The sequence below is a fragment of the Scomber japonicus genome, chromosome 16 (genome assembly GCF_027409825.1).
Source record: "Scomber japonicus isolate fScoJap1 chromosome 16, fScoJap1.pri, whole genome shotgun sequence".
NCBI lineage: Eukaryota > Metazoa > Chordata > Actinopteri > Scombriformes > Scombridae > Scomber > Scomber japonicus.
This window is the reverse complement of record NC_070593.1, coordinates 493,759-520,517: the sequence shown is the minus strand read 5'-3', so window position 1 is coordinate 520,517 and position 26,759 is coordinate 493,759. Positions and strand designations below refer to the sequence as shown.

At 46.9% G+C, this 26,759-nt stretch overlaps 4 protein-coding genes across 4 annotated transcripts; 3 read left to right on the top strand and 1 right to left on the bottom strand.

The window, feature by feature from the left end:
• The first annotated feature begins 400 nt into the window (after positions 1–400).
• lgals3b (lectin, galactoside binding soluble 3b) lies at positions 401–5,421 on the top strand. Its single transcript, XM_053335988.1, has 8 exons — positions 401–421; positions 1,597–1,702; positions 2,647–2,937; positions 2,989–3,026; positions 3,276–3,364; positions 4,352–4,520; positions 5,119–5,348; positions 5,381–5,421. The coding sequence occupies exons 1-7, from the start codon at positions 416–418 to the stop codon at positions 5,275–5,277; spliced, it is 858 nt and encodes a 285-aa protein (XP_053191963.1). The 5' UTR covers positions 401–415; the 3' UTR covers positions 5,278–5,348; positions 5,381–5,421.
• Positions 5,422–8,088: 2,667 nt separating this feature from the next.
• Positions 8,089–10,522, top strand: fbxo34 (F-box protein 34). The gene is made up of 2 exons (XM_053335958.1): positions 8,089–8,229; positions 8,387–10,522. The coding sequence occupies exons 1-2, from the start codon at positions 8,153–8,155 to the stop codon at positions 10,128–10,130; spliced, it is 1,821 nt and encodes a 606-aa protein (XP_053191933.1). The 5' UTR covers positions 8,089–8,152; the 3' UTR covers positions 10,131–10,522.
• Positions 10,523–11,257: 735 nt separating this feature from the next.
• On the bottom strand, positions 11,258–15,361 carry jmjd7 (jumonji domain containing 7). Its single transcript, XM_053335986.1, has 9 exons — positions 15,194–15,361; positions 14,443–14,596; positions 14,218–14,356; positions 13,586–13,700; positions 12,924–12,980; positions 12,400–12,495; positions 11,945–12,021; positions 11,683–11,842; positions 11,258–11,370 (listed from the first exon to the last, which is right to left on the bottom strand). Exons 1-9 carry the CDS (start codon positions 15,240–15,242, stop codon positions 11,282–11,284), a joined length of 936 nt encoding a protein of 311 aa, XP_053191961.1. The 5' UTR covers positions 15,243–15,361; the 3' UTR covers positions 11,258–11,281.
• Positions 15,362–15,971: 610 nt separating this feature from the next.
• On the top strand, positions 15,972–22,613 carry tbpl2 (TATA box binding protein like 2). The gene is made up of 8 exons (XM_053335993.1): positions 15,972–16,019; positions 16,912–17,074; positions 17,162–17,384; positions 19,942–20,029; positions 20,412–20,503; positions 20,630–20,797; positions 22,329–22,423; positions 22,537–22,613. The coding sequence occupies exons 1-8, from the start codon at positions 15,972–15,974 to the stop codon at positions 22,611–22,613; spliced, it is 954 nt and encodes a 317-aa protein (XP_053191968.1).
• The last annotated feature ends 4,146 nt before the right edge of the window (positions 22,614–26,759 follow it).

Below are 26,759 nucleotides of genomic sequence, written 5' to 3'. Positions count from 1 at the left end.
CACAGACAGACACACACACACACACACACACACACACACACACACACACACACACACTGTAACACACACACACACACACACACACACACACACACACAGTAACACACACACACACACACACACAGACACACACACACACACACACACACAAACAGACACAAACCACACACACACAGACACACACACACACAGACACACACACGCACACACACACACACACAAACAGACACAAACCACACACACACAGACACACACACACACAGACACACACACGCACACACACACACACACACACAAACCACACAGACAAACCACACTCACACACACAGACACACACAGACACACACACACACACACTGTCTTTCTTCTGCTGCTTTAAATCGTTTCTGTGTGTTTCAGATCACAGAGGAGCAGAATGGATGTAAGTATTATATTATTATTATTAATCAGTTTATATTAACGCTGATTCACTGAGTTAAAGTTCTCATCACTGAGAGTCGTGTTAGTGTGTTCTCTCCTCACAGATGTGATGTCATGATTTGATTTATGGTGGAAGCACTGATTCCTTTTCTCAGTGTGAAGTAATAAAGACACAAAGTTCATTAGACATCATCATGGGTGTGTGTGTGTGTGTGTGTGTGTGGGGGGGGTGTCGACTCCTCGAGGATTTAAACTCAAAAACACTGTGGACAGTTATTTTTATAGTGTGTGTGTGTGTGTGTTACAGTGTGTGTGTGTGTGTGTGTTACAGTGTGTGTGTGTGTGTGTGTGTTACTGTGTGTGTGTGTGTGTGTGTGTGTGTGTGTGTGTTACAGTGTGTGTGTGTGTGTGTGTGTGTGTGTGTGTGTGTGTGTGTGTGTGTTACTGTGTGTGTGTGTGTGTGTGTGTTACTGTGTGTGTGTGTGTGTGTGTGTGTGTGTGTGTTACAGTGTGTGTGTGTGTGTGTGTGTTACAGTGTGTGTGTGTGTGTGTGTGTGTGTGTGTGTGTTACAGTGTGTGTGTGTGTGTGTGTGTGTGTGTGTGTGTGTGTGTGTGTGTGTGTGTGTGTGTGTGTGAAAGGAGCATTCATGTCTCAAACCTTCACACAGAACATTCCAGCTGAATCCGTCATCGGACAGCGAACACACCCTCAGTCTGTAGGTGGGCTGTGCTGCGTTCAGGGACAGCTGGGACAAGTTCACTGAGTCCTCACAGAGGCAACATCTCCTCCCGTGGGGGAGGGGGGGGGCGGGGGGCTAGGGGGGGGGGGCAGTTATGTAGAAATAAATTAACCAATAGGAATTAATGAATCTGAGTCTTAGAAAGAAAAAATGACAGTGGGGTTAACATTATTATTATTATTATTATTATTATAAACCTTTAACTGAGTACTTTTACTTTAAGTACAATTTTGAAGTTTTGACTCTTGACATTTCTGCTCCATCACATTTCTTCTTACTTTGAGATTAGATAAGATATTCCTTCATTAGTCCCATGATGGGAACATTTCAGGAGGTGAACTGAATATAACCTCAGAGTAGTTGATAGCAGCTCAGTGAGGGAACAGTGACACCCGGTGGACGTTACAGGAACTGCAGCTCTGTTCTCTGTCTGCAGCTCTCAGACGCGCTCGGTGATTGGCCCGGCAGCGGTGGCAACAAGCCACCAGGAGGCGGCGGCGGCGGTCCTTGGCCCGGACAACCTGCCAATCCTGCATGGCCGAGTAAGATCATCTTCATCTTCATCTTCATCTTCATCACGCTCTCCTCGTTCTCATTAGCTATCTTCAATTTACGTGCAGAATATTATGATTTAGATGTGTTTACAGCATCGTTAACGTTCAGTTTGTGTCGTGGAAACTGACCTGAAGTCTTGACGTCTTCATCGCTCCAAAATATTAAGATTCAGTCCAGAACCGATGTAAATCTATCAGTAAATCCACCAGCTCATTATCGGATCCACTCAGATCTCACCAGGATTTAAAACACTCACATTTTTATTTGTTAAGTTTAAACTTGTTGAGTTGAAACCGACCTGACAGGAAGTTCCCACAGTGAGGATATCTGAGGGTTCAGTGGAGTCAGGGAGGTTTCTGGCACGCAGACCGACGCCTTCAGCAAGCTCAGACATGTTGTTCATTAAACGTCTTCTATACTACAAGTAATACAAGAGGACATGAAGCTCACACAGCTGTTCATGAACACTTTGAACCTATTGTCCAGGCTAAGCTAAGCTAAGCTAACAGTAGCTGGAGTTTAAAGTGGCCATACTCAGCTTTCAGTGGGTTTCCTGTTCTGATGTTCATCGAGGTCAAAGTTCAGAAGTTTGAGGCGAACGTTTGTAGAAATAATCGAGCTGCCGTCCACTTGTCTCACAAACAGCTGTCTGTGTGGTAGCTTTGGTTGCTAAGGTGGTTGCTGAGGTGGTTGCTAAGGTGGTTGCTAAGGTGGATGCTAAGGTGGATGCTAAGGTGGATGCTAAGGTGGTTGCTAAGGTGGATGCTAAGGTGGTTGCTAAGGTGGTTGCTAAGGTTTTCCACTATTATAATTTGAGCACCAGAGGTTTTGAAGTCCTTCACAGGACTTTGAAGAATGAGACAGTAAAGGATAGAGACATGTTTCTGTGATACTTGTGTCTTTAAATGAGGATTTTTAAAATGTAAACCAGGTCAGCCCTCTGGGAACCCGACGTGGCCTGGAGGTCCAGCTGGAGGAGGAGGAGCGTGGCCTGGTGGTCCAGCAGGTCCAGCTGGAGGAGGAGGAGCGTGGCCTGGTGGTCCAGCAGGAGGTCCAGCTGGAGGAGGAGGAGCGTGGCCTGGTGGTCCAGCAGGAGGTCCAGCTGGAGGAGGAGGAGCGTGGCCTGGAGGTCCAGCAGGTCCAACAGCTCCAGCGGGTCCAGGAGGAGCGTGGCCTGGAGGTCCAGCAGGTCCAGGAGGAGCGTGGCCTGGTGGTCCAGCAGGTCCAGCTGGTCCAGCTGGTCCAGGAGGAGCTTGGCCTGGTGGTCCAGCAGGAGGCGGAGGACCTGGAACTGCCCCCCAACAGAACCTGGTGAGTTTATGAACCTGTTTAAAACCACGAAGACAAACAAGACGGAGACGTTAAAGACGTTAAAGACTGTGAGACGTTACTGAAGGTCTCTGGTTCCTCTATAAAGTCTTGTTGAGTTGAGCTGCAGACAGACGATGTATTAACTGTTTCAGTGGATATAACACCATCAACACCATCATCATCATCATCATCATCATCATCATCATCATCATCATCATCATCATCATGATTATGATTTGTGGTTTTCAGGCGGTGCCATTCAGCCAGAATCTGCCCAACGGAGTTTACGACAAGCTGCTGATCACCATCAACGGAGTCATCAAACCCAACCCTAACAAGTCAGTAAAGCTGTCGGCTTCAGATCCAGCGATCCTCTGATCCAGCGATCCTCTGATCCAGTGATCCTCTGATCCTCTGATCCTCTGATCCAGCGATCCTCTGATCCAGTGATCCTCTGATCCAGCGATCCTCTGATCCAGTGATCCTCTCTGATCCAGTGATCCTCTGATCCTCTGATCCTCTGATCCAGTGATCCTCTGATCCAGTGATCCTCTGATCCTCTGATCCAGCGATCCTCTCTGATCTTCTGCTGTGAGAATAACATGAGATGAGATATTATTAATCCCGTAGAGGGGAAACTGGATGTCACCTAACACGAAGACAGCCAACATACAGGAAGGAAACATTCAGACTCAGGCGGTGGAAGATAAATGTGAGGAACCGCATCAACATCATATTATATATTACTTCAACCACCCCCCCCCCCCCCCAAATAAAAAAGCACGCTAGCTAAAACACTTTGGTGGAGTGGCCTGGACCTTGGTGTTCTCTTTCCAGTCCAGGTTCCTTTAGTAGGGAACCACCTCAACAGCCGCAGAGGTTCCTCTAGTAGGGAACCACCTCACCAGTCACAGAGGTTCCTCTAGTAGGGAACCACCTCACCAGTCACAGAGGTTCCTCTAGTAGGGAACCACAGAAGAAGAAGAAACAGAGTGTCAGACGATGGAAAACATGATGAAATATGATGTTTCTGTTTTTTGTAGTTAAAGTCTAGCTTGGTTTAGTTTGTGATGAAACTTTTAAAGGTCAGAGAAACCTGAGTTTTGGGTAAGAGCCAGTACTTCCTTAAAGTTAGGCCACCTTCATCGTCATGGCAACAATAATAACCACAGGGTTAAAGGTTAGGGGATGACCATAGTTAAAGTCCACTGTTACTATGGCAACTAGATAGCAGCTGTCACTCAAACAGTCTACTTTACTAGAACGGTCTCTTCAGTTTTTGGTGACGGCTGCTGACCTCGGCGATCCTTCCCGCTGTCTTTCAGGATCACGGTAGATCTGTCGACGTCACAGGATGTGGCGTTCCACTTCAACCCTCGCTTCAACGAGGGCGGCAGGAAGGTGATCGTTAGGAACACCTGCATCGGCAAGCAGTGGGGCAGGGAGGAGCGGGAGCTGCAGAACTTCCCCTTCGCCCAGGGACAGCCGTTTGAGGTGAGGTTGATTTTACAAACAAACTTTTTTACCGACACAGCGCGGCCGGAGGTTCCTCGAAGGCAGCGCTGCCCGGAGGTTCCTTGAAGGCAGCGCTGCCCGGAGGTTCCTTGAAGGCAGCGCTGCCCGGAGGTTCCTTGAAGGCAGCGCGGCCGGAGGTTCCTTGAAGGCAGCGCTGCTCGGAGGTTCCTTGAAGGCAGCGCTGCCCGGAGGTTCCTTGAAGGCAGCGCGGCCGGAGGTTCTTTGAAGGCAGCGCTGTCGGAGGTTCCTTGAAGGCAGCGCTGCCCGGAGGTACCTTGAAGGCAGCGCTGCCCGGAGGTTCCTTGAAGGCAGCGCGGCCGGAGGTTCCTTGAAGGCAGAGCGGCCTGAAGGTTCCTTGAAGGCAGCGCTGCCCGGAGGTTCCTTGAAGGCAGCGCGGCCGGAGGTTCTTTGAAGGCAGCGCTGTCGGAGGTTCCTTGAAGGCAGCGCTGCCCGGAGGTACCTTGAAGGCAGCGCTGCCCGGAGGTTCCTTGAAGGCAGCGCGGCCGGAGGTTCCTTGAAGGCAGCGCGGCCTGAAGGTGAGCAGGTGAGCTGACAGGTGTCTCTGGTTCTGTTACAGATAAAGATCATGTGCACCAGCAGAGAGTTCAAGGTGGCCGTCAACAACTCTCACCTGCTGGAGTACAAACACCGGATCACCGACCTGAGATCCATCAAGAGACTCAACATCTACAACGACCTCAGCCTCACCAGGGTCAACATAGAGACTCTGCCCTGAGGGGATCTACCGGATCCTCCATGGATCCACTGGATCCACCTCACATCTACTAGGGATCTACTGTAGATCCACTGGTGATCTACTAATGATCACTGTAGATCCAGATTAGATAAATCTAATTTTACTTTGACACATGAATCATTAACAGTAGATCCTCTTGTGCTGGTTTTGTATTTTCTAATCCTCTGATTTATATAAATAAATAAATCTTCTTTAATCTGCTGGAGTGTGTTTGTCTCTCTATGACCTCTGACCCCCGCACTGTAAAGCATCACACAGAGATCTGGTGGATCTGGTGGATCTGGTGGATCTGGTGGGATCTGGTGGATCTGGTGGGATCTGGTGGGATCCACTCATCTTCTCCTGGTCGTCTCCTGATTTAATAACCGAACTGATTAAATAATCAATCAAACTTTATTTGTATCGCCTCTTTCATACAATACGACAGGAAGTGAGGAGAATAAAAGTCCTCAATAAATGTAGATGTGTGTGTGTGTGTGTTACTGTGTGTGTGTGTATTACTGTGTGTGTGTGTGTGTGTGTTAGTGTGTGTGTGTGTATTACTGTGTGTGTTTGTTAATGTGTGTGTGTGTGTGTGTGTGTGTGTGTGTGTTTCCTGCTCGATATTGATTTAAAATAATATAAATTGTTGTTTTTCATGTGATTGTTAGTGTGATGCTGCTCTCAGCCACCAGGGGGCGACACTGAGGCGCCTCCTCAGGTGTAGCAGAGAGGAGCAGGTAGGAGGGAGGGAGGGAAGCAGCCTGACTGAGGAGGAGGAGGAGGAGGAGGAGGAGAAGGAGGAGGGAGTCTGTCTGAACTTGTTCCTCACACTGTGATTAGTTAGAAACTGGTTTTATATGTAAGGAAACTCTACAGCGCCCCCTTCAGGAATACACAGGGACATACACACTGGGTAAAAGTTTTAATTTACTTTATATGTTTAGATTCTTCTTCATAATAAAATAAAATACTATCATGGAGGTGTCACCATGACAACAAGTCCAAACAAGCAGCCAGAGTCATAAAGAAGAAGCAGCTGGTCTGTCAGTAAAGGTATTTATTGTGTCTTCAGTTTGTGACGTCAGTCTGATTCCTTCTTGAAGTTATTTTTATTTATTTATTGTTATAAACGTTTTACACACACAGCAGGCTGCATTCAGGACTACATCTCTAGGAGCTTTAAAAGTTCATTCCACCCAAAAACAACTTGAACTGTTATAATTGAACATCATGATCTCCTCTCTGCTGTTAACCTGAAAACACGAGATTATTCCTTTAATATAACAATTACACATTTTATTAATACTTGTATTAATAACATTTACTCTGTTTGTGTGTGTGTGTGTGTGTGTGTGTGTGTGTGCGTTAACTTGTTGTTGAGGGCATAGACATATATATGTCTATGGTTGAGGGTCCTGAAACCGTGTACGTGATGACGCAGCAGCTGCAGGTGTACGTGATGACGCAGCACGCAGCAGCTGGGTCAGTAGTTGGTGAAACTCCGCAGCGACGCAGCTGCTGCTCCTCCAACATTTAACCTTTAGATCCGGATCCGAGGCAGTGAGAGGTCCGGGGCAGAGCACCGGGGAGCTGCTCACCTACCGGCCGAACCGAGGGGAGGATCGGAGCTGGTTCTGCGGCTGCCAGCAGCTTCTCCTCCCAGCAGGTCAGTGGGAGCCTCGGCCTCGGTTAGCCGCTGTTAGCCGCTGTTAGCTCCTGCAGATAAAACTGTCTTTATGTTAAAATGAACAGAGTTAAACTCTCACAGCTTTATGTAGAAACACTTCTGACTGCAGGACACTTCCTCCCGCTGAGTGTCTCCTTCTCTGCTCTGTGCTGGCTGAAGTAGCAGTTAGCTCCACAGGCTAGTCAGTTAGCCAGGTGTATCATGGCTGCAGACGGCCGCAGCTTGTAGCATGCTAGTTAGCTTGTGGCTACTAAAGTTAGTAGACTGGTGTTTAATAGTGAGTTAGTTTCCTGTCTGTTTGTTTATGTCTGTTTCTTCCTGCTGACATTAACTGTGATGCAGTCAGCTGATCATATTTAATAAGTTATGAAATACACAATGTTCAAACCAAGAAGTACTAGTACTTTACTGTAGTACAGTTAGAGGTACTAGTACTTTACTGTAGTACAGTTAGAGGTACTAGTACTTTACTGTAGTACAGTTAGAGGTACTAGTACTTTACTGTAGTACAGTTAGAGGTACTAGTACTTTACTGTAGTACAGTTTGAGGTACTAGTACTTTACTGTAGTACAATTAGAGGTACTAGTACTTTACTGTAGTACAATTAGAGGTACTAGTACTTCACTGTAGTACAGTTAGAGGTACTAATACTTTACTGTAGTACAATTAAAGGTACTAGTACTTTACTGTAGTACAGTTAGAGGTACTAGTACTTTACTGTAGTACAATTAAAGGTACTAGTACTTTACTGTAGTACAGTTAGAGGTACTAGTACTTTACTGTAGTACAGTTAAAGGTACTAGTACTTTACTGTAGTACAGTTAGAGGTACTAGTACTTTACTGTAGTACAGTTAGAGGTACTAGTACTTTACTGTAGTACAGTTTGAGGTACTAGTACTTTACTGTAGTACAATTAGAGGTACTAGTACTTCACTGTAGTACAGTTAGAGGTACTAATACTTTACTGTAGTATAGTTAGAGGTACTAGTACTTTACTGTAGTACAGTTACTCACAAACTCATCAACAGGAAGTGAAACTTCCAGGTTAAAGTTTTCTACAGAAAGTGTGTGTGTGTGTGTGTGTGTGTATTAATGTGTGTATTTTTTCCATCAGTGTGTGTGGATCTTGAGGGGCGGAGTCAGTCCAGGCGGGTGTCATTTCCTGTGTGGGCGGAGCTACTGAATGTCTGAGCGATGTGAGGCTGAGCAGCTGTCACTCAAACCACGACCACCAGCAGCCAATCAGCTCACAGTGTGGAGGTAAGTCCCTCCTCCTCTGCACACAGCCGCCCAATCACAGGCCGCTCTGGATCCAGGTGTGATGACATCATCAGGATAAACCAACAGTGTGAGATGTCCCAAAGAGGCCACCGTCACTGACCAGAGTCACTGACCAGGTCACATGTGTCTGTTTCAGGACCATCATGCACCTGAAGCCGAAGCTGGCGCGCTCAGAGCGGAGCGCCGTGTTCCTGAGTCAGCAGGGCCCGCTCAGGACTGGGAGCGGTAACCATGGCAACCGCCTCCCACTCAGCGTCATCTCCACCAACACGCTGCGCCGTGGCAACGCCGTCACCCACGGCAACGGCAGCGTGGTGACATCACTGCGGTTGAAGGCGTCCGGCGGTTCGCTGCAGCTCGTCTCCTCGCCGCCGTCGACCTGCGAGAACGATTCGCGTCTGTTCCACGAGGACGGCGACGCGCCGCTGGACATCTGGGCCGCCATCAAGCCCGGACACGTCCGCGAGAAGATCGCCATCTTCACCTCAGAGGCGGGACGCTCGGATGCCGCAGGCGGCAGCGAACGCACCTCCGGCGGCTCCGTGCAGCGAGCCGGGAAGGCCAAAGGAAGCTGGGAGGAAACGTCCAACGCTAAGCGGCGCCGGAGAAGCAACCAGAACCTCCAGCAGGACCTGAGGATCCGGATCCTGGACTCTCCTGACCACGCTCAAAAACCGTCGCCTCAGGGGGGGGACGAGGAGGAGGGGGAGGGGGAGGGGGAGGGGGACAGGAAGCTGTCGGTGGGAGACATGGTGGCGTTCCTCGAGCTGAGAGCAAAACAACCCGAAAACAAACCGTCACTGCAGAGAAGCTCCGCCTCCATCACACTGTCCAGAGCCCCGCCCCCTGAGGTCAGGGAGGGGTCAGAGGTCAGGGGGGAGGGATCAGAGGTCAGGGGGGAGGAGCCAGAGGTCGTGCGGGTGTCAGACATGGTGGCCAAGCTGGAGGGTCTGTCCCACAGAGACGGTCTGAGGAGGACGGTGGGACGCGTTCTGCTCGCCGCCGGGGACCAAAGCCCCGCCCCCTGCTCCCCCGCAGCCTTGACATCATCGCTGACATCATCACTGACATCATCGCTGACATCACCACCTTCGTCATCACTGCGGGCAGCTCAGCCAATCAGCTGCTCGGAAACCCCAAGAACAGAGTCCTCAGCTCTGACCCCGCCCCCTCCTGCCTTAGCCCCGCCCTCCTCCTCTGACGTGGCGGGAACACCCCCCCAGGCGGAGGGGGCGGAGCCTTTGCCCGGCTTGTTGTTCCTGTATCCGCAGCCCCGCTCCCCCACAGACGCTAAGCCCCGCCCCTCTCACCTTAGAATGACCTTTGACCTGGACGCTGCCCCCCCGCGGCCCCCTCCCGTCTGTGCCAGCCTTTCAGAGAGGCAGCAGCGTGGCGTGGAGGATGCGGTTGCCGCGGTGACGGCGTCGCGGCGGGGCTTCCTGCAGGTGCGTCAGCGTGTGCAGCAGCTGTTGGAGCCTCAGCCGTACCTGTCGCTGCTTCCTCACCACCTGCTGCTGAAGGTGCTGCTGCTGCTCGACACGCAGAGCCTCGCAGCCCTCAAGTGCAGCTGCCGCTACTTCCTGTTCATCATCGACACGTACGGCGTGCGGCCCGCGGACTCGCTCTGGGTGTCCGACCCCCGTTACCGTGACGACCCCTGCAAGCAGTGCAAGAAGCGGTACGGCCGGGGCGACGTGTCGCTGTGCCGCTGGCACCACAAACCGTTCTGCCAGGCGCTGCCGTACGGCCCCGGATACTGGATGTGTTGCCATGGCACCCACAGGGACGCGCCCGGCTGCAACGTCGGTCTCCATGACAACCGCTGGGTGCCGGCTTTCCACAGCATCAATGTACCGATCTACAGAGCCGAGGACGACTGACTGTGTGTGTGTGTGTGTGTGTGTGTGTGTGTGTGTGTGTGTGTGTGTGTGTGTGTGTGTGTGTGTGTGTGCGTGTGTGTGCGTGTGTGTGTGCGCTCCCATGATGTAACAGACTCAGATTCTGGTTTAAAGAATATAAAGATATATTTTGAGTTATTTTAAGAGAATCTGGACTCTGGATTCTGGACTATGGCGCCCCCCCCCCCGCTGCTCAGACCTCACAGCCGACCCCCCCCAACCCCCAACCCCTGACCCCCGACCCCTGACCTCTGACCTGGAAGAGGAGTCCCGGCCAGGACTCTTCCTCTCCTCACAGATCAGAGTCACAGCTGGTTTATATTTTATTTATGAATCCTGACAGTTATAAAGTTATTGTTCATATCTCACAGTGGGGGGGGGGGGGCTTATCTGCACCTTGCTCGTGTTTACAGGGACTGAGTGATAATCAGGACTGCTAGTGTGATGATGATGATGATGATGATGATGATGATGCAATAAGAAGCAGCGACTGTGGAGAAGAGAAAAAAAGAATATGGGGAGAAGAATAACGACCTTTGACCTTTGACCTTCAGAGATTTTTTGTTTTTTTAATTTTTTATCTGCTGTCTGATTGGTTTGTTTTCTCTGTTCTGCTTTAATAAAGTCTTTCTCATTGGTTCATGTTTGGGTTAAAAACAAAAAGACTCGTCACGTTCCTGATCAGCTGTTCCAGATTCAGCTTCTTTAATGTTTAACTTTATTATTTTATTTATTTTTAGTGAAGTGAAGATCTGTGAGACGTTTGAGGACTTCAGGAAACTAAAGTGTTGTCTCATTTTGTCCAGAAAATATTTAGATGTAAGAATCTGAATCATTGGACTCAAATCAGTCACACACTCACACACACACACACTCACACACACACAGACACACACACACACACACACACACACGCTGACATGTTTTTTCATTTCAAACAAACTTTATTGATCAGTCGCTGTCGCACACAAACAGGAAACCAGTCACACCGTCGCCACGACATCATGAAGCTGCCGTCGCCACGACATCATGAAGCTGCCGTCGCCATGACATCACGAAGCTGCTGTGATGTCACACCGTCGCCATGACATCATGTCACGTTGCCCCGGTGACATCATGAAGCTGCTGTGATGTCACGTTGCCCCGGTAACCTCAGACAGCGTCTCCAGCAGCTGGAAGTAGTTATACTTGATGTCGTACTCCATGTCGTACCAGAAGTTCACTGCAGGAGAGAAAATGGTGTTAATGTGGTTCAGTTGTTTTAGTGTGTAGTTGTTGTGTAGCTAGTGTGTAGCTAGTGTGTAGCTAGTGTGTAGTTGTTGTGTAGATGGTGTGTAGTTGTGTAGTAGTTGGTGTGTAGTTGTGTAGATGGTGTGTAGTTGTGTAGTAGTTGGTGTGTAGTTGTGTAGTAGATGGTGTGTAGTTGTGTTGTAGTTGTGTAGTAGTTGGTGTGTAGGTGTGTAGTTAGTGTGTAGTTGTGTAGTTGTTATGTAGTTGTGTAATTGTTGTGTAGTAGTAGTTGTGTATCTCTGACCTGCGGTGCAGCCGTGGGACTGCTGGACGTGGTGGAACCAGAGGGACGGCAGGTAGAGCATCTCTCCGGCCTTCACGCTGCAGCGGAGCGGCCGAGCTCGCCGGTACGACGGATACCGCTCCAGGTCTGGGTCCAGAGGGTCCAGAGGGATCCACGGGACCTGGGGAGGGGGCGGGGGAGAGATGGGGGGGGGGTGAGAGGCTGACCTGCAGTGTTTTAAACAGATCAGAGAGCGCTGAGACTTACAGACATTTGAACGCACCTTCTCAGAGTCGCTCTGATCCACGACCTCGAACTCACCGTCGTCCTGCTGACGGTAAACAGCCGGCTGATACACACCTGAGACAGAGGGTTACCATGGTTACTGCACAGTCTACAGAGGGGTTACCGTGGTTACTGCACAGTCTACAGAGGGGTTACCATGGTTACTGTACAGTCTACAGAGGGGTTACCATGGTTACTGTAGAGCCTGCAGAGGGGTTACTATGGTTACTGTAGAGTTTGCAGGGTTGTTACTATGGTTACTGTAGAGCCTGCAAAGGGGTTACCATGGTTACTGTAGAGTCTGCAGAGGGGTTACTATGGTTACTGTAGAGTCTTCAGGGTTGTTACTATGACTACCTGAAGGTATGGAGGTTGGTTACTATAGTTACTACAAAGGATGGAGGGTGGTCGCCATGATTACTGCAGTGGCTGGAGGTTGGTTGCTATGGTTACCATAGGGGATGAAGGGTCGGTCTGTCGGAGGCAGCAGGATGAAGGTTTTCTCTCCAGAAATCACACAGTAAAGATTCTCATAGTGATCCTTGTGCACTGAAACACAAAACATAGAACATAGAACATGTGACGGGTCATGTGACGGGTCGTGTGACGGGTCAGTGTGACGGTCATGTGATGGGTCATGTGATGAGTCATGTGACGGGTCATGTGATGGGTCATGTGACGGGTCATGTGACGGGTCGTGTGACGGGTCGTGTGACGGGTCATGTGACGGGTCGTGTGACGGGTCATGTGACGGGTCATGTGACGGGTCATGTGACGGGTCATGTGATGGGTCATGTGATGGGTCGTGTGATGGGTCATGTGATGGGTCATGTGACGGGTCGTGTGACGGGTTGTGTGACAGGTCATGTGACGGGTCGTGACGGGTCATGTGACGGGTCATGTGACGGGTCGTGTGACGGGTCATGTGATGAGTCATGTGACGGGTCATGTGATGGGTCAGTGTGCTCAGGTCTTACTGGAGGTGACAGCGCTCTCCTCTCCGAGCCAAAAGTTCACAGCGTCTGGAAACTTTCCTAAAAGAAGAAAAACTGATGAGAACAGAGACATGAAGCTGAGCTGCAGACGTCTGTACTGTTAGATATCATGCAGTACTACTGGAATACTACAGTACTACAGAAATACTGCAGTACTACTGAAATACTGCAGTACTACTGAAATACTGCAGTACTACTGAAATACTGCAGTACTACTGAAATACTGCAGTACCACTGAAATACTGCAGTACCACTAAAATACTGCAGTACTACTGAAATACTGCAGTACCACTAAAATACTGCAGTACTACATTTATCCATTAGTGAAGCATGGACTCAGCGTGTGCAGCGGTCTGAGCATGCTCAGTAGGGCCTCAGCGTGTGCAGCGGTCTGAGCATGCTCAGTAGGGCCTCAGCGTGTGCAGCGGTCTGAGCATGCTCAGTAGGGCCTCAGCGTGTGCAGCGGTCTGAGCATGCTCAGTAGGGACTCAGCGTGTGCAGCGGTCTGAGCATGCTCAGTAGGGACTCAGCGTGTGCAGCGGTCTGAGCATGCTCAGTAGGGCCTCAGCGTGTGCAGCGGTCTGAGCATGCTCAGTAGGGCCTCAGCGTGTGCAGCGGTCTGAGCATGCTCAGTAGGGACTCACCGAGCGCTGTGCTCATCCAGGAGACGTGCGGCTCCACGTCGTCCGTCAGCTCAGGAAGCTCATCTACGAGGTTAGAGCACTGCTTCTGTATGTAGAATACACCACGCTTCTCCACCTACACACACACACACACACACACACACACACACACACACCAACTAATTTGGCATGATCTTACATTATAACTTTTATATTAAATAAAGCTAATGGAATACTATTGTTCTAAATATTACATTTCATCTGGTTACCATGGAGACCAGGAAACATTTACATGTTTTAAATGAAGTCATTATTAGTATAAGTCCACTTAAACACACTGTAGCTGATCACATATTTAATATCTATCATTCTACTGTGGTTACACCATTTGACATGTTCAGGAGCATTCAGTCTTTTGGTATAAAATGGTGCAAATGTCATTTAAATGATATAAAAGCAACAAAAGTACTGAATGGTCTCAGAGTTACTTTAAAGGCTCCTGGTTCCTGGTTGTCTGTGAGGTTGTGTGTGTGTGTGTGTGTGTGTGTGTGTATGTGTGTGTATGTGTGTGTGTGTGTGTGTATGTGTGTGTATGTGTGTGTGTGTGTGTGTGTGTGTGTGTGTGTGTGTGTGTGTGTGTGTGTGTGTGTCACCTTTCCTTCGATGATGTCGAGCACTGAGGAGAAGCTCATCTGTCGCTCTTCAGGCATCATGAATCGATCTCCGCTCACAGCGTCGGCGTAACCGTTGGGCGTCACCGCCACGCTGATGACCTTTGACCCCACCTTCTCCCTGAGAGAGAGGAACACAGGAAGCTGATGACATCACCACAGAAGAAGAAGAGGTGCAAGCAGGTGGAGGGGGCGGGGCTTCCTGACCTCAGGTACGCCGGCGTCCACCTGGTCAGAGCCGGCCAATGGTTGAAGGCGTTGCGGATGATGCAGGGTTTGTTTGGACCAATCCAGTCGCGGTAGAAGTGCAGCGGGTCAGGTGACCCCTCCAGGTAAGGCACTGATTGGTTCAGGTACAGATCTGAAGGTGATCAATAACCAATCAGTGATCAGGATGTAAAATGTGATCTGATCTGTGATTGATTTAATAACTGACAGCCAGACGCTGATGATGCAGTTTGAGGTCTCAGAGCTGCTGGACTCAGTTTTCTGTTTGTTTCTAAAACCTTAAAATCTGCTGAAATGACGTCAGAGTTATTATTTATTTACTCTCATATTTCTGATAAATGTGACATCACAAATACTGACTGAATAATACTAATACAAATCATCAGTAGTACAGTGGTATTGTAGTAGTAATAGTACTAATGTAGAATCAGTAATACTACAGTAGTACTACAGTAGTAGTACAGTAGTAGTACAGTAGTAATATTACAGTACTTCTACTACTACACTAGTACTAGTGTAGTACTACAGTAGTACTAGTGTAGTAGTACTACACTAGTACTACTACACTAGTACTACTGTAGTACTACAGTAGTAATACAGTAGTAATTACAGTACTCCTACTACTACTACACTAGTACTAGTGTAGTACTACAGTAGTACTACAGTAGTACTAGTGTAGTAGTACAGTAGTACTAGTGTAGTAGTACTAGTGTAGTAGTACTTGTCTCACCGTGAGCCTCCAGTGTAAACTCAGCCAGTCGTTTCCTCACAGTTTCCATCTTCCTTCATCTCAGATTTCACAGCATCATCAGAAAAGATCAATAATCAATAAACTATCAGCTGTTTGATCAGTAATCAATAAACTATCAGCTGTTTCACTTCACGCTGCCATGCCGGTTTGTTTACTGCTGGTGCGCATGCGCAAAGTCCCCCTCGTTGAGTGTTTGACGTCAGCAGGTCTCCACCTGCTGGCGGGAGGATGAACTGCAGCTGCTTCATATTATTACTACACAGTACTGCAAGAAGTACTCTGATACAGTACTACAGTAAAAGTACTGCAGTATTATAGTGATGTAGTATTCAGTATTACAGTAAAAGTACTAATACCTCTAACTGTACTGCAGTAAAGTACTAGTACCTCTGACTGTACTACAGTAAAGTACTAGTACCTCTAACTGTACTGCAGTAAAGTACTAGTACCTCTAACTGTACTACAGTAAAGTACTAGTACCTCAGACTGTGTGACATTATTGTAATAAATAATATTTATATAATAATCTAATTAAAGTTTTTACTTCCTGTTTGACATTTGATTGGACCTGAGTAACTCTGGTTCTGATTGTTAGGGTTAGGGTTAGGTTGGAGGTGTGAGGTTGGAGCTTCCTGCTGACACACATGAAGCTCCTCAGTGATGACGAGGATTAGATGCAGCTGTGCAGCTCTCAGCCAGGATCCAGGTCCTGGAAGATCCTGGATCCTGGAAGACTCTGGATCCAGTCTGAGCAGTCATGGACGAGTCGGCGTTGGAGCGGTACTTCGATGACTCCATTGCAAATGTGAGTAGAGACTCAGCTGATTGGTCCTCCCCAAAACTTTATTTAAACCTGTCTGGTGTGAAGCAGATCAAACATTAAACATGAAGTCTGTCTCTTTGATTTAATGTTTTATTACAATATTTAATATTTGACTAAATGAATTCTAATTTAAGTTCCTTTATTTAATGAACTCAACATTAAACCAAAGAGTCTCAAACTGAATTTAAAACATTTTCATGTTTCCTTTGAGTTAAAGAGCAACTTAAAGTTTGTGTCTTCTGTCTGTGAAGCTCCACATGTTACAGATTCAAATCTAATCTTCATTTAATCAGATTAATGTTTGTAAACTGCTGAGTTCAGGATGAGTCATCAAACATCAGAAAAGATATGATTTAGATAAAAAAAGTTAAAAAAGATTACAAGCAGGAAGCAGTGGTTTTAATTTCAGTGTCTGTCTGTCTGGTAACTTTATGGACAAACAAATAATGATGTTAAAATACTAAAAGTTGGAGAATTTATGATTTTCTGTTTGTTAAATGTGACAGAAAACTGAATCTTTGTGTTTTGACTGTTGATCAAACAGGAAGAGGCATTTAAAGACACTTTGGGCTGTGGGAAATTATAACGTAAATGATTTCAACATATTCACGACTTTAGTCACAGTCCTGTATTCAACTTTACTGACACACAGAACCAGAACAATAAAATCCAGTTTATAGTAAAGATCTTCAGATATAAATAAAACAAACCACATAATTCACAAAGAATATACGACTAAAGAATAAATAAGAATAATCTCACGAGTCCATCAAGTAGCTGTTCTGGAGTTTTCCATCAAGAATGAACATCAGCCAGTGTGCTGTTGGTTTTGGGGGTTTAGTGTGCAGGGTTGAGGTCTCCTGTTTCTCTGCAGGACTCAGACTTCATGCTGGGGGAGGAGCTTGGCCTGCAGAGCCCCGCCCCCCCGCTGCAGGACTCCTCCGCCCTGAAGGGGGCGCCGCCCAGCGATGACCTGGACCTCAGTTTTCTACCCGATGAGCTCAGCGCGCAGGACCAGTCGAGCCGGGCAATCACCGGTATGACATCACTGTTGAGGGGGCGAGGTGTGTGTGAGGTCACGGGGGCGGAGCTCACCTGTATGATGTCATGACGTTTGGTTTCAGGTGAAGCAGCGGAGGAGCGGACTCTGAACGAGTCTCAGGACAGCGGCATCGGTCTGGACTACAGCTCCCAGAATCCCACAGCAGTGACAGCTGACCCCACACAGGGGTCGTCCATGCCGGGGCCGGGGACGGGCACCTCCCCCTTCTATCCCATGACCCCCATGACCCCCATGACCCCGATGACCCCTGTGACGGAGAGGTCAGGAATCATCCCACAGCTGCAGTACGTCAGTAATAATAATAATGATTCCTGAACGCAGCGCTGACATGGTCTGTACGGTCTCAAACTAATTCTGCTCATTTAAAGTAAAACACATTAAATAATTTACACTGGGTGCAGTTAAGAGCGCAGCCATGTACGCAGCGAACCCCGGTCGAGTCCCGGCCAGCAGACCGGCATGTCACTCCCCCCCCAATTTCCTGTAAATAAAGATTATTTACACTGTACACATGATCACATACAGGTGAACCTCATTAAATTAGAATTTTGTAGAAACGTTCATTCAGTTCAGTACTTCAATTTAAAAAGTGAAATTCATATATTCATAGATTCATTACACACAAAGTGAAATATTTCATGGCTTGTTTTAATCCTGATGATTATAGTTCACAGCTCATGAAAACACAGAATTCAATATCTCAGAAAATTAGAATATTGTGAAAAAGTTAAATAATGTCGACTCAGTGTCACACTCTGATCTGCTAATCAACTCCAGACACCTGCAAAGGTTTCCTGAGCCTTTAAATGATCTCTGTCTGGTTCAGTCATTGACACCGTCCACAAGGAGGATGAGCCTCAAAAAGGCATTGCTGGATGTTCACAGAGTGCTGTATCCAAGCATGTTCATAGACAGTTGAGTGGAAGGAAAAGGTGCACAAGCAACAGGGAGAACCGCAGTCGTGAGAGGATTGTCACGCAAAGGCCATTCAAAACTTCATAGGGAGTGAACTGAGGTGAACTGAGGCGGGAGTCAGTGCACTAAGAGACGTATCCAGGACACGAGCTACAACTGCATTCCTCGTGTCAAGCCACTCCTGAACCAGAGACAACGTCAGAAGCGTCTTACCTGGGCTAAGGAGAAAAAGAACTGGTCTGTTGCTCAGTGGTCCAAAGTCCTCTTTTCAGATGAAAGTAAGTTTTGCATTTCATTTGGAAATCAAGGTCCCAGAGTCTGGAGGAAGAGAGGAGAGGCAAATAATCCAGGTTGGAGATGAACTGAATCGAAGCAACTTGGGCTTCCATAACACCTCAGCAGTACCACAGGCTGATGGCCTTCATGCCACGCCGCATTGATGCAGTAATTCATGCAATAGGAGCCTCAACCAAGTACTGAGTGCATATACATGAACATACTTTTCAGAAGACCTTGTTTTTTATTGGTCTTATGTAATATTCTAATTTTCTGAGATACTGAATTTTGGGTTTTCATTAACTGTATGCAATAATCATCAATATTTAATTAAAGGCTTGAAATATTTCACTTTGTATGTAATGAATCCATAAAGTATATGAAATTCCATCCATCCATTTTCTGCTGCTTATCCGGGGCCGGGTCGTGGTGGGATCAGGTTAAGCAATGTGACCCAGACCTCCTCTCCAGCTACGCTCATCAGCTCCTCCTGGAGGATCCCAAGCTGCTCCCAGACCAGCAGAGATATGTAATCCCTCCAGTGTGTTCTGGGTCTCCTCCCAGCTGGACCTGGAACTCCTCTAAAGGGGGGTGTCCAGGAGGATCCTGACCAGGAGCCCAAACCACCTCAGCTGGCTCCTTTCCATGTGAAGGAGCAGCAGCTCTACTCCTAGCCTCCCCTGCATGCCTTAACTCTTTTTTTCTTTTTTAAAGTTTGTTGGCATAGATGCTTTTATTTATCAGTAGACCGACAGAAAACATGGAAGGGTGGGAGTGTGACATGCAGCAAAGGACCTCCGACCGGGATTCGAACCAGGTTCAGCTGTGTATATGGCATGTGCTCTAACCACTCGACCACCTGCGCGCCATTGTATCTGCAATCTTATTCATTCTTTCACTACCTGAAGCTCGTGACCAGAGGTGAGGGTTGGAACGTAGACCGGTAAATCAAGAGCTTCACCTTCAGGCTCAGCTCCTTCTTCACCAGGACGGTCCGGTGCAACACCTGCAAGACATGCTGCACCGATCCGCCTGTCAATCTCACGCTCCAAGTCTACCCCCCCTCCCTCCCCTCCCAAGCCCATCATTTACCAGCAGAGCACCATGGTGTCAGATGTGGAGGTGCTGACTCTCATCCCGACCGCTTCACACTCAGCTGCAAACCATCCCAGAGCCTGTTGGAGGACTTCACCTGTAGAGTCCAACAGAACAACATCAACCACAAACAGCAGAGAGGTGATTCTGAGGTCCCCAAACTGGGCTCTCTCCTCCCCCCGGCTGCACCTTCAAACTCTGTCCATGAAGATCACAAACAGGATCAGAGACCAGGGACAGCCCTGATGGAGCCCAACACCCACTGAGACCAGGTCTGACTTACTGCAGAGAATGTGAACACAGCTCTCACGGCGGTTGTGTAGGTGAAACGCTGTGTTTATTTTCCCTACAGTTGACCTTCAGCCTCATACGTGTATGTATGTGAATATGTGGGTGCTTCGGTCAGCTGGCAGGTTGTCATGGAAACACACTCTGTGCAGTTAGTTAAAGTCAGGTTTATGTGGAAACCTGTTGGAGGCTCAGCAGCCACGATAAAGCAGAATGTCCCTTTAATAAAGTGTGTGTGCGTGTGTGTGTGTGTGTGTGTGCGCGCAGGAACATCGTCTCCACAGTGAACCTCGGCTGTCCTCTGGATCTGAAGTTTATCGCCCTTCAAGCAAGAAATGCTGAGTACAACCCAAAGGTACCAAAACCTGCTTCCTCCTGTTTCTCACAGCTGATGTGCTGAAGGGGTGTTTTTTTTGGACATATTATCTATTTTCAGCTCTTGTGAATGTCGGCATGCAGCTAATATTCAGTTAGTTGTTGGTTATACTCACCACGACAACATGAGTAGAGTAAAGTTTAATTCAGTTTCTCAGAAAGTGAAACTGATGTGAACTGAATATCTGCAGATTAATTTCAGGCTTCAGGAAACTTTGACTGTAATATTTCAGTTTTTGACACTAAAACGTTGATCAGCTGATTGATGATCACATTGATTATTGAATGAACCAGAAGTGAGTGGTTGGTTGGTTAATGAGCAGATGTTCTGGTTCTGGTCTGGGTCTGGTTTTGTGTCTCAGCGTTTTGCAGCGGTCATCATGAGGATCCGCGAGCCAAGAACCACCGCGCTGATCTTCAGCTCGGGGAAGATGGTCTGTACCGGAGCCAAGAGGTCCGTAACCCCCCTCACCTGTGTGTGTGTGTGTGTGTGTGTGTGTGTGTGTGTGTGTGTGTGTGTGTGTGTGTGTTAACCCCCCCCCCCACTCTCACGTGTGTGTGTGTGTGTGTGTGTGTGCAGTGAGGAGCAGTCGCGGCTGGCAGCCAGGAAGTACGCCCGTGTGGTGCAGAAGCTCGGTTTCCCCGCTCGCTTCCTGGACTTTAAGATCCAGAACATGGTGGCGAGCTGTGACGTTTGCTTCCCCATCAGACTGGAGGGACTGGTCCTCACACACCAGCAGTTCAGCAGGTACCGGTCCTCACACACCAGCAGGTACCGGTCCTCACACACCAGCAGTTCAGCAGGTACCGGTCCTCACACACCAGCAGTTCAGCAGGTACCGGTCCTCACACACCAGCAGTTCAGCAGGTACCGGTCCTCACACACCAGCAGGTACCGGTCCTCACACACCAGCAGGTACCGGTCCTCACACACCAGCAGGTACCGGTCCTCACACACCAGCAGTTCAGCAGGTACCGGTCCTCACACACCAGCAGGTACCGGTCCTCACACACCAGCTGGTACCGGTCCTCACACACCAGCAGTTCAGCAGGTACAGGTCCTCACACACCAGCAGGTACCGGTCCTCACACACCAGCAGGTACCAGTCCCTTACACACCAGCAGTTCAGCAGGTACCGGTCCTCACACACCAGCAGTTCAGCAGGTACCGGTCCTCACACACCAGCAGGTACCGGTCCTCACACACCAGCAGGTACCGGTCCTCACACACCAGCTGGTACCGGTCCTCACACACCAGCAGTTCAGCAGGTACAGGTCCTCACACACCAGCAGGTACCGGTCCTCACACACCAGCAGGTACCGGTCCCTTACACACCAGCAGTTCAGCAGGTACCGGTCCTCACACACCAGCAGGTACCGGTCCTCACACACCAGCAGGTACCGGTCCTCACACACCAGCAGTTACCGGTCCTCACACACCAGCAGGTACCGGTCCTCACACACCAGCAGGTACCGGTCCTCACACACCAGCAGGTACCGGTCCTCACACACCAGCAGGTACCGGTCCTCACACACCAGCAGTTCAGCAGGTACCGGTCCTCACACACCAGCAGGTACCGGTCCTCACACACCAGCAGGTACCGGTCCTCACACATCAGCAGGTACCGGTCCTCACACATCAGCAGGTACCGGTCCTCACACACCAGCAGGTACCGGTCCTCACACACCAGCAGGTACCGGTCCTCACACACCAGCTGGTACCGGTCCTCACACACCAGCAGGTACCGGTCCTCACACACCAGCAGGTACCGGTCCTCACACATCAGCTGGTACCGGTTCTCACACACCAACAGGTACCGGTCCTCACACACCAGCAGGTACCGGTCCTCACACACCAGCAGGTACCGGTCCTCACACACCAGCTGGTACCGGTCCTCACACACCAGCAGTTCAGCAGGTACCGGTCCTCACACACCAGCTGGTACCGGTCCTCACACACCAGCTGGTACCGGTCCTCACACACCAGCAGGCGATGAACACTGAAATCATTTAAAAGTTATTATTAATAATTTATCTTCTTGCCTTAAAACTAATAAGTTGATAATAAATCTATTGAGCATCAAAACCTTTGAGAACAGCTGATGAACATAAATATCCTTCATATGACACAAAACCTCTTTTTATAAAACTCCCACTCCATCATTTTATAAAAGAATTAAACATAAATAAATAAATGTATTTAGTCATGTTAACTTTATATTTTCATCATTAGTGAAACACATTTAAACCTTCAGTCGGTTTATTCTGAATGTTTCCAGTTATGAGCCGGAGCTGTTTCCTGGACTCATCTACAGGATGGTGAAACCTCGCATCGTCCTGCTCATCTTTGTGTCGGGGAAAGTCGTTCTGACCGGTGATTAAAGATGAAGATCAGTTATAAAATAAACATCCCATAGTTGTGAGATGAGGTCATTTCTCTCAGTCTTGTTAAATGAAGTGAAGTTCTTTGATCTGGTTATATTCCAGGAGCTAAAGAGCGAGCAGAGATCTACGAAGCGTTTGAGAACATTTATCCGATCCTGAGAGGCTTCAGGAAGCAGTGACGAGCCGCCGCACAGCACTTCCTGTTTATTTGTACATGATGTAAATATGTTTTAGTTTGTTTCACAGCAGACAGGAAATAAACGATATCGCACAAAACTGATTTAATGTTTGTCTGTTGGATTAATATCAGAGATTTAAACATCTAATGATGTCATCACTATAATACTGCAGTACTTTTACTGTAATACTGCATACTACATCACTATAATACTGCAGTACTTTTACTGTAATACTGCATACTACATCACTATAATACTGCAGTACTTTTACTGTAATACTGCATACTACATCACTCATAATACTGCAGTACTTTTACTGTAATACTACATACTACATCACTATAATACTGCAGTACTTTTACTGTAATACTACATACTACATCACTATAATACTGCAGTACTTTTACTGTAATACTGCGTACTACATCACTATAATACTGCAGTACTTTTACTGTAATACTGCATACTACATCACTATAATACTGCAGTACTTTTACTATAATACTGCATACTACATCACTATAATACTGCAGTACTTTTACTGTAATACTGCATACTACATCACTATAATACTGCAGTACTTTTACTGTAATACTACATACTACATCACTATAATACTGCAGTACTTTTACTGTAATACTGCATACTACATCACTATAATACTGCAGTACTTTTACTGTAATACTGCATACTACATCACTCATAATACTGCAGTACTTCTACTGTAATACTGCATACTACATCACTATAATACTGCAGTACTTTTACTGTAATACTGCATACTACATCACTATAATACTGCAGTACTTTTACTATAATACTGCATACTACATCACTATAATACTGCAGTACTTTTACTGTAATACTGCATACTACATCACTATAATACTGCAGTACTTTTACTGTAATACTGCATACTACATCACTATAATACTGCAGTACTTTTACTGTAATACTGCATACTACATCACTATAATACTGCAGTACTTTTACTGTAATACTGCATATTACATCACTATAATACTGCAGTACTTTTACTGTAATACTGCATACTACACCACTCATAATACTGCAGTACTTTTACTGTAATACTGCATACTACACCACTCATAATACTGCAGTACTTTTACTGTAATACTGCATACTACACCACTCATAATACTGCAGTACTTTTACTGTAATACTGCATACTACATCACTATAATACTGCAGTACTTTTACTGTAATACTGCATACTACATCACTATAATACTGCAGTACTTTTACTGTAATACTGCATACTACATCACTATAATACTGCAGTACTTTTACTGTAATACTGCATACTACATCACTATAATACTGCAGTACTTTTATTTGTAATGGAGTATTTGTACTTTAGTGTATTAATAGTTTTACTGCAGTAAAGTATCAGAGTACTTCTTCCAGTACTGTTAGTAGTAATAATATGAAGCCTGCTGAATGTTTGAACTCATTTCCAGGATCTAGAAACTAGTTGAACTGTTGTTGCTTTTAGATTCATCATCCTCACAGACAGAAGTGTGTTTTACTTCTGCAGGATCTCTGGAGGATCAGCTGATCTCTGGAGGTCCAGCTGTTCTCTGTGCTCGCGCTGCATTCCTGGAGGTGGGAATGACGTCACACCCGAGTTTGACTCTTTCCAGTTCAGAAGTCAGGAAACCAGTTTGAGTCATGTTACCTACTGATGTACCAGTACCAGTTGATTAAATGCATTTCGCTGTATTTTGTTCATATAAACAGCGCAGCAATACGTCCACAGAGATGTAATGAGCTATAAATAAACAGGATATTATTACAACATTCACACTGCTGTACACAACCGTCTCAGTTTACAACGGGACCTTCTTGCATCGCCCAGTTTTTGACTTTCACTTCTGTGTCACAGATATTCTCTCCGTGTGAAGCTTGGGTAAGTTTTCAGTGATTTGACAGTAAAAAGCTGCTGTTAGTGTTGAGAGGAGGATGATGAAGACTGATGTTTGTGTTGCTGCCTCTTCATCATTTAAAATGTTCATTAACTGATCAAACTGACTTTTCTCATTCACTCAGTTCTTCTGATGAATGTGGTGTCATGTTTCATAAAGAAGAGACACTGCTGCCTCTAGTATTACTATTTATATTATTTATATTACTATAAGGCTTCTATAATATTTCTACGATCATTCTGCTGTTGAGATTACCCAGGTGAAGCTTCCTCTGACTACAGTTTTAATGTAGATGTTTGGTGTAACCTTGGAGTGGTGTAACCTTGGAGTGGAGCAGGTCATGTGACAGGAAATGTACTGATGATCATTCAAGGTGAAGTTGATATTGTCAAATCTAAAATGTGTTTTAACAAATGATCATCATGAACATGTTTAATGTCCACACAGTAAAATAAAAGGCTGACACAAAAAAATATATATATATATATATAGACTCAATCAATGAGGGTGGACTAAATAATAGAAACAGCTGATGTTCAGAGCATCAGAGAACAGTAGAGAGTCAGTGATGCAGGAACCTGAAGCTGTTCACCTGTTCCACCTCAGCTCCTTTCATGTAGACACACTCATGTGTCTTCACCTCCCGTCTCCTAAAATCTATCAGCTGATTGGTTTAGCTGATGTTGAGCAGCAGCCTGTCAGATGTTTGTTTCCTGGCTGTTTGTAATGGATGATGGTGGTGTGGTCCCTCCTCCAGCTGTCAGTAGAAGAACATTTGATGTTTGTAGACTTTGACAGTGAAGTGATGATGAAGTGACAGCAGCCTCACATGAGATGGACTGATGAAGGAGAATCAGCAGCATCTTCTCTCTCTGTGTTTCCTCCACAGCTGAAGCTCCAAAGTCTCTGTGACTGGATGTGAACTGAGCAGCTGAACATCTTCCATGTTGTAGTGAGTGAGTGCAGCTCTCCCAGCAGCTGTTTCTCTGCTATGGATCAGTGTGAGGACAGAGAGGAGGGAGTCCCTCCCTCTAAAAGCTCTCTGTGTGGGGAACATGACAGCCAGACCAAAGCTCAGAGGTGAGATGAGGATCTCTAACTGTCCATCACTGTTCTCCACTCACATCACTCCACCATCATTATTCACACTCACTGTCACATCTGACACTCAACTACTGAATAATAAGTCACAATAAGTCAGAATGAACTACTAACTTTGTGAGTTAACAAAGAGCTCAACCACTGATTAGTCAACTAATCAACTAAGATGAGACAGCATCTTTCATCAGATGACATTTTGATGAACTGGAGAACGTTTCTCATCCACTGTCTTCTTACTGATTTTCATTCTGCTTCTAAAACTTCAGCTGCTGACAGTCTGCTCAAAATTCATCTTTTTAAACTCTTTGATTTGTTGTTTGGTTGTATCAGGATGCAGCAGCAGAGAGCAGACCCTCCTGAACCCAGCTGTGTGTCCATGAAGAGTGACTGGTCTATGGATCGTCCTATTGACATTAAAGATGGAAAACCTGCTGATGGAAGGTAGGAATTTAAAACTGGTCTGTTGGCTGTTTGGTCTGAATAACCCTCCTGTGTTATGTGGGGCGGAGCAGGAGGATCCAGGTTCAGACAACACTGACAGGTTAAATGGAAACAGCTTTAATACAGAAAAACCAATAGACAGGATCAGACTGCTTTCAGCCGGTCTGCCTACCCTGACCGCACGTCACTGGCTCACACACACAATTTACTTTATTGACTTTTTTTTTTTTTTTTTTTTTTTTTAACTGAATCGCCAAGTGAAAAAGGTTCGTCCTTGTGTGGGGTTTGTAATCTAAAATCTTACGTGCCAGGAGAGAGACCTGGCTGGCATCTTATTTAGTCTAACTAAAGAAAAAGGAAAAAAACAACTCAAACCGTCACAAGGTGGACGTGGAACTGAAAGCAGAGGTGGGACCACTCTGGAGGTCGATAGAGATGCTCAGGGCTCACACTGGTCAATCCTTCATTTCTTTGGTTTTAACTTCATGCTTTTTATTTTATTTAGTATCAGGATGCAGCAGCAGAGAGCAGACTCTCCTGAACCCAGCTGTGTGTCCATGAAGAGTGACTGGTCTATGGATCGTCCTATTGACATTAAAGATGGAAAACCTGCTGATGGAAGGTAGGAATTTAAAACTGGTCTGTTGGCTGTTTGGTC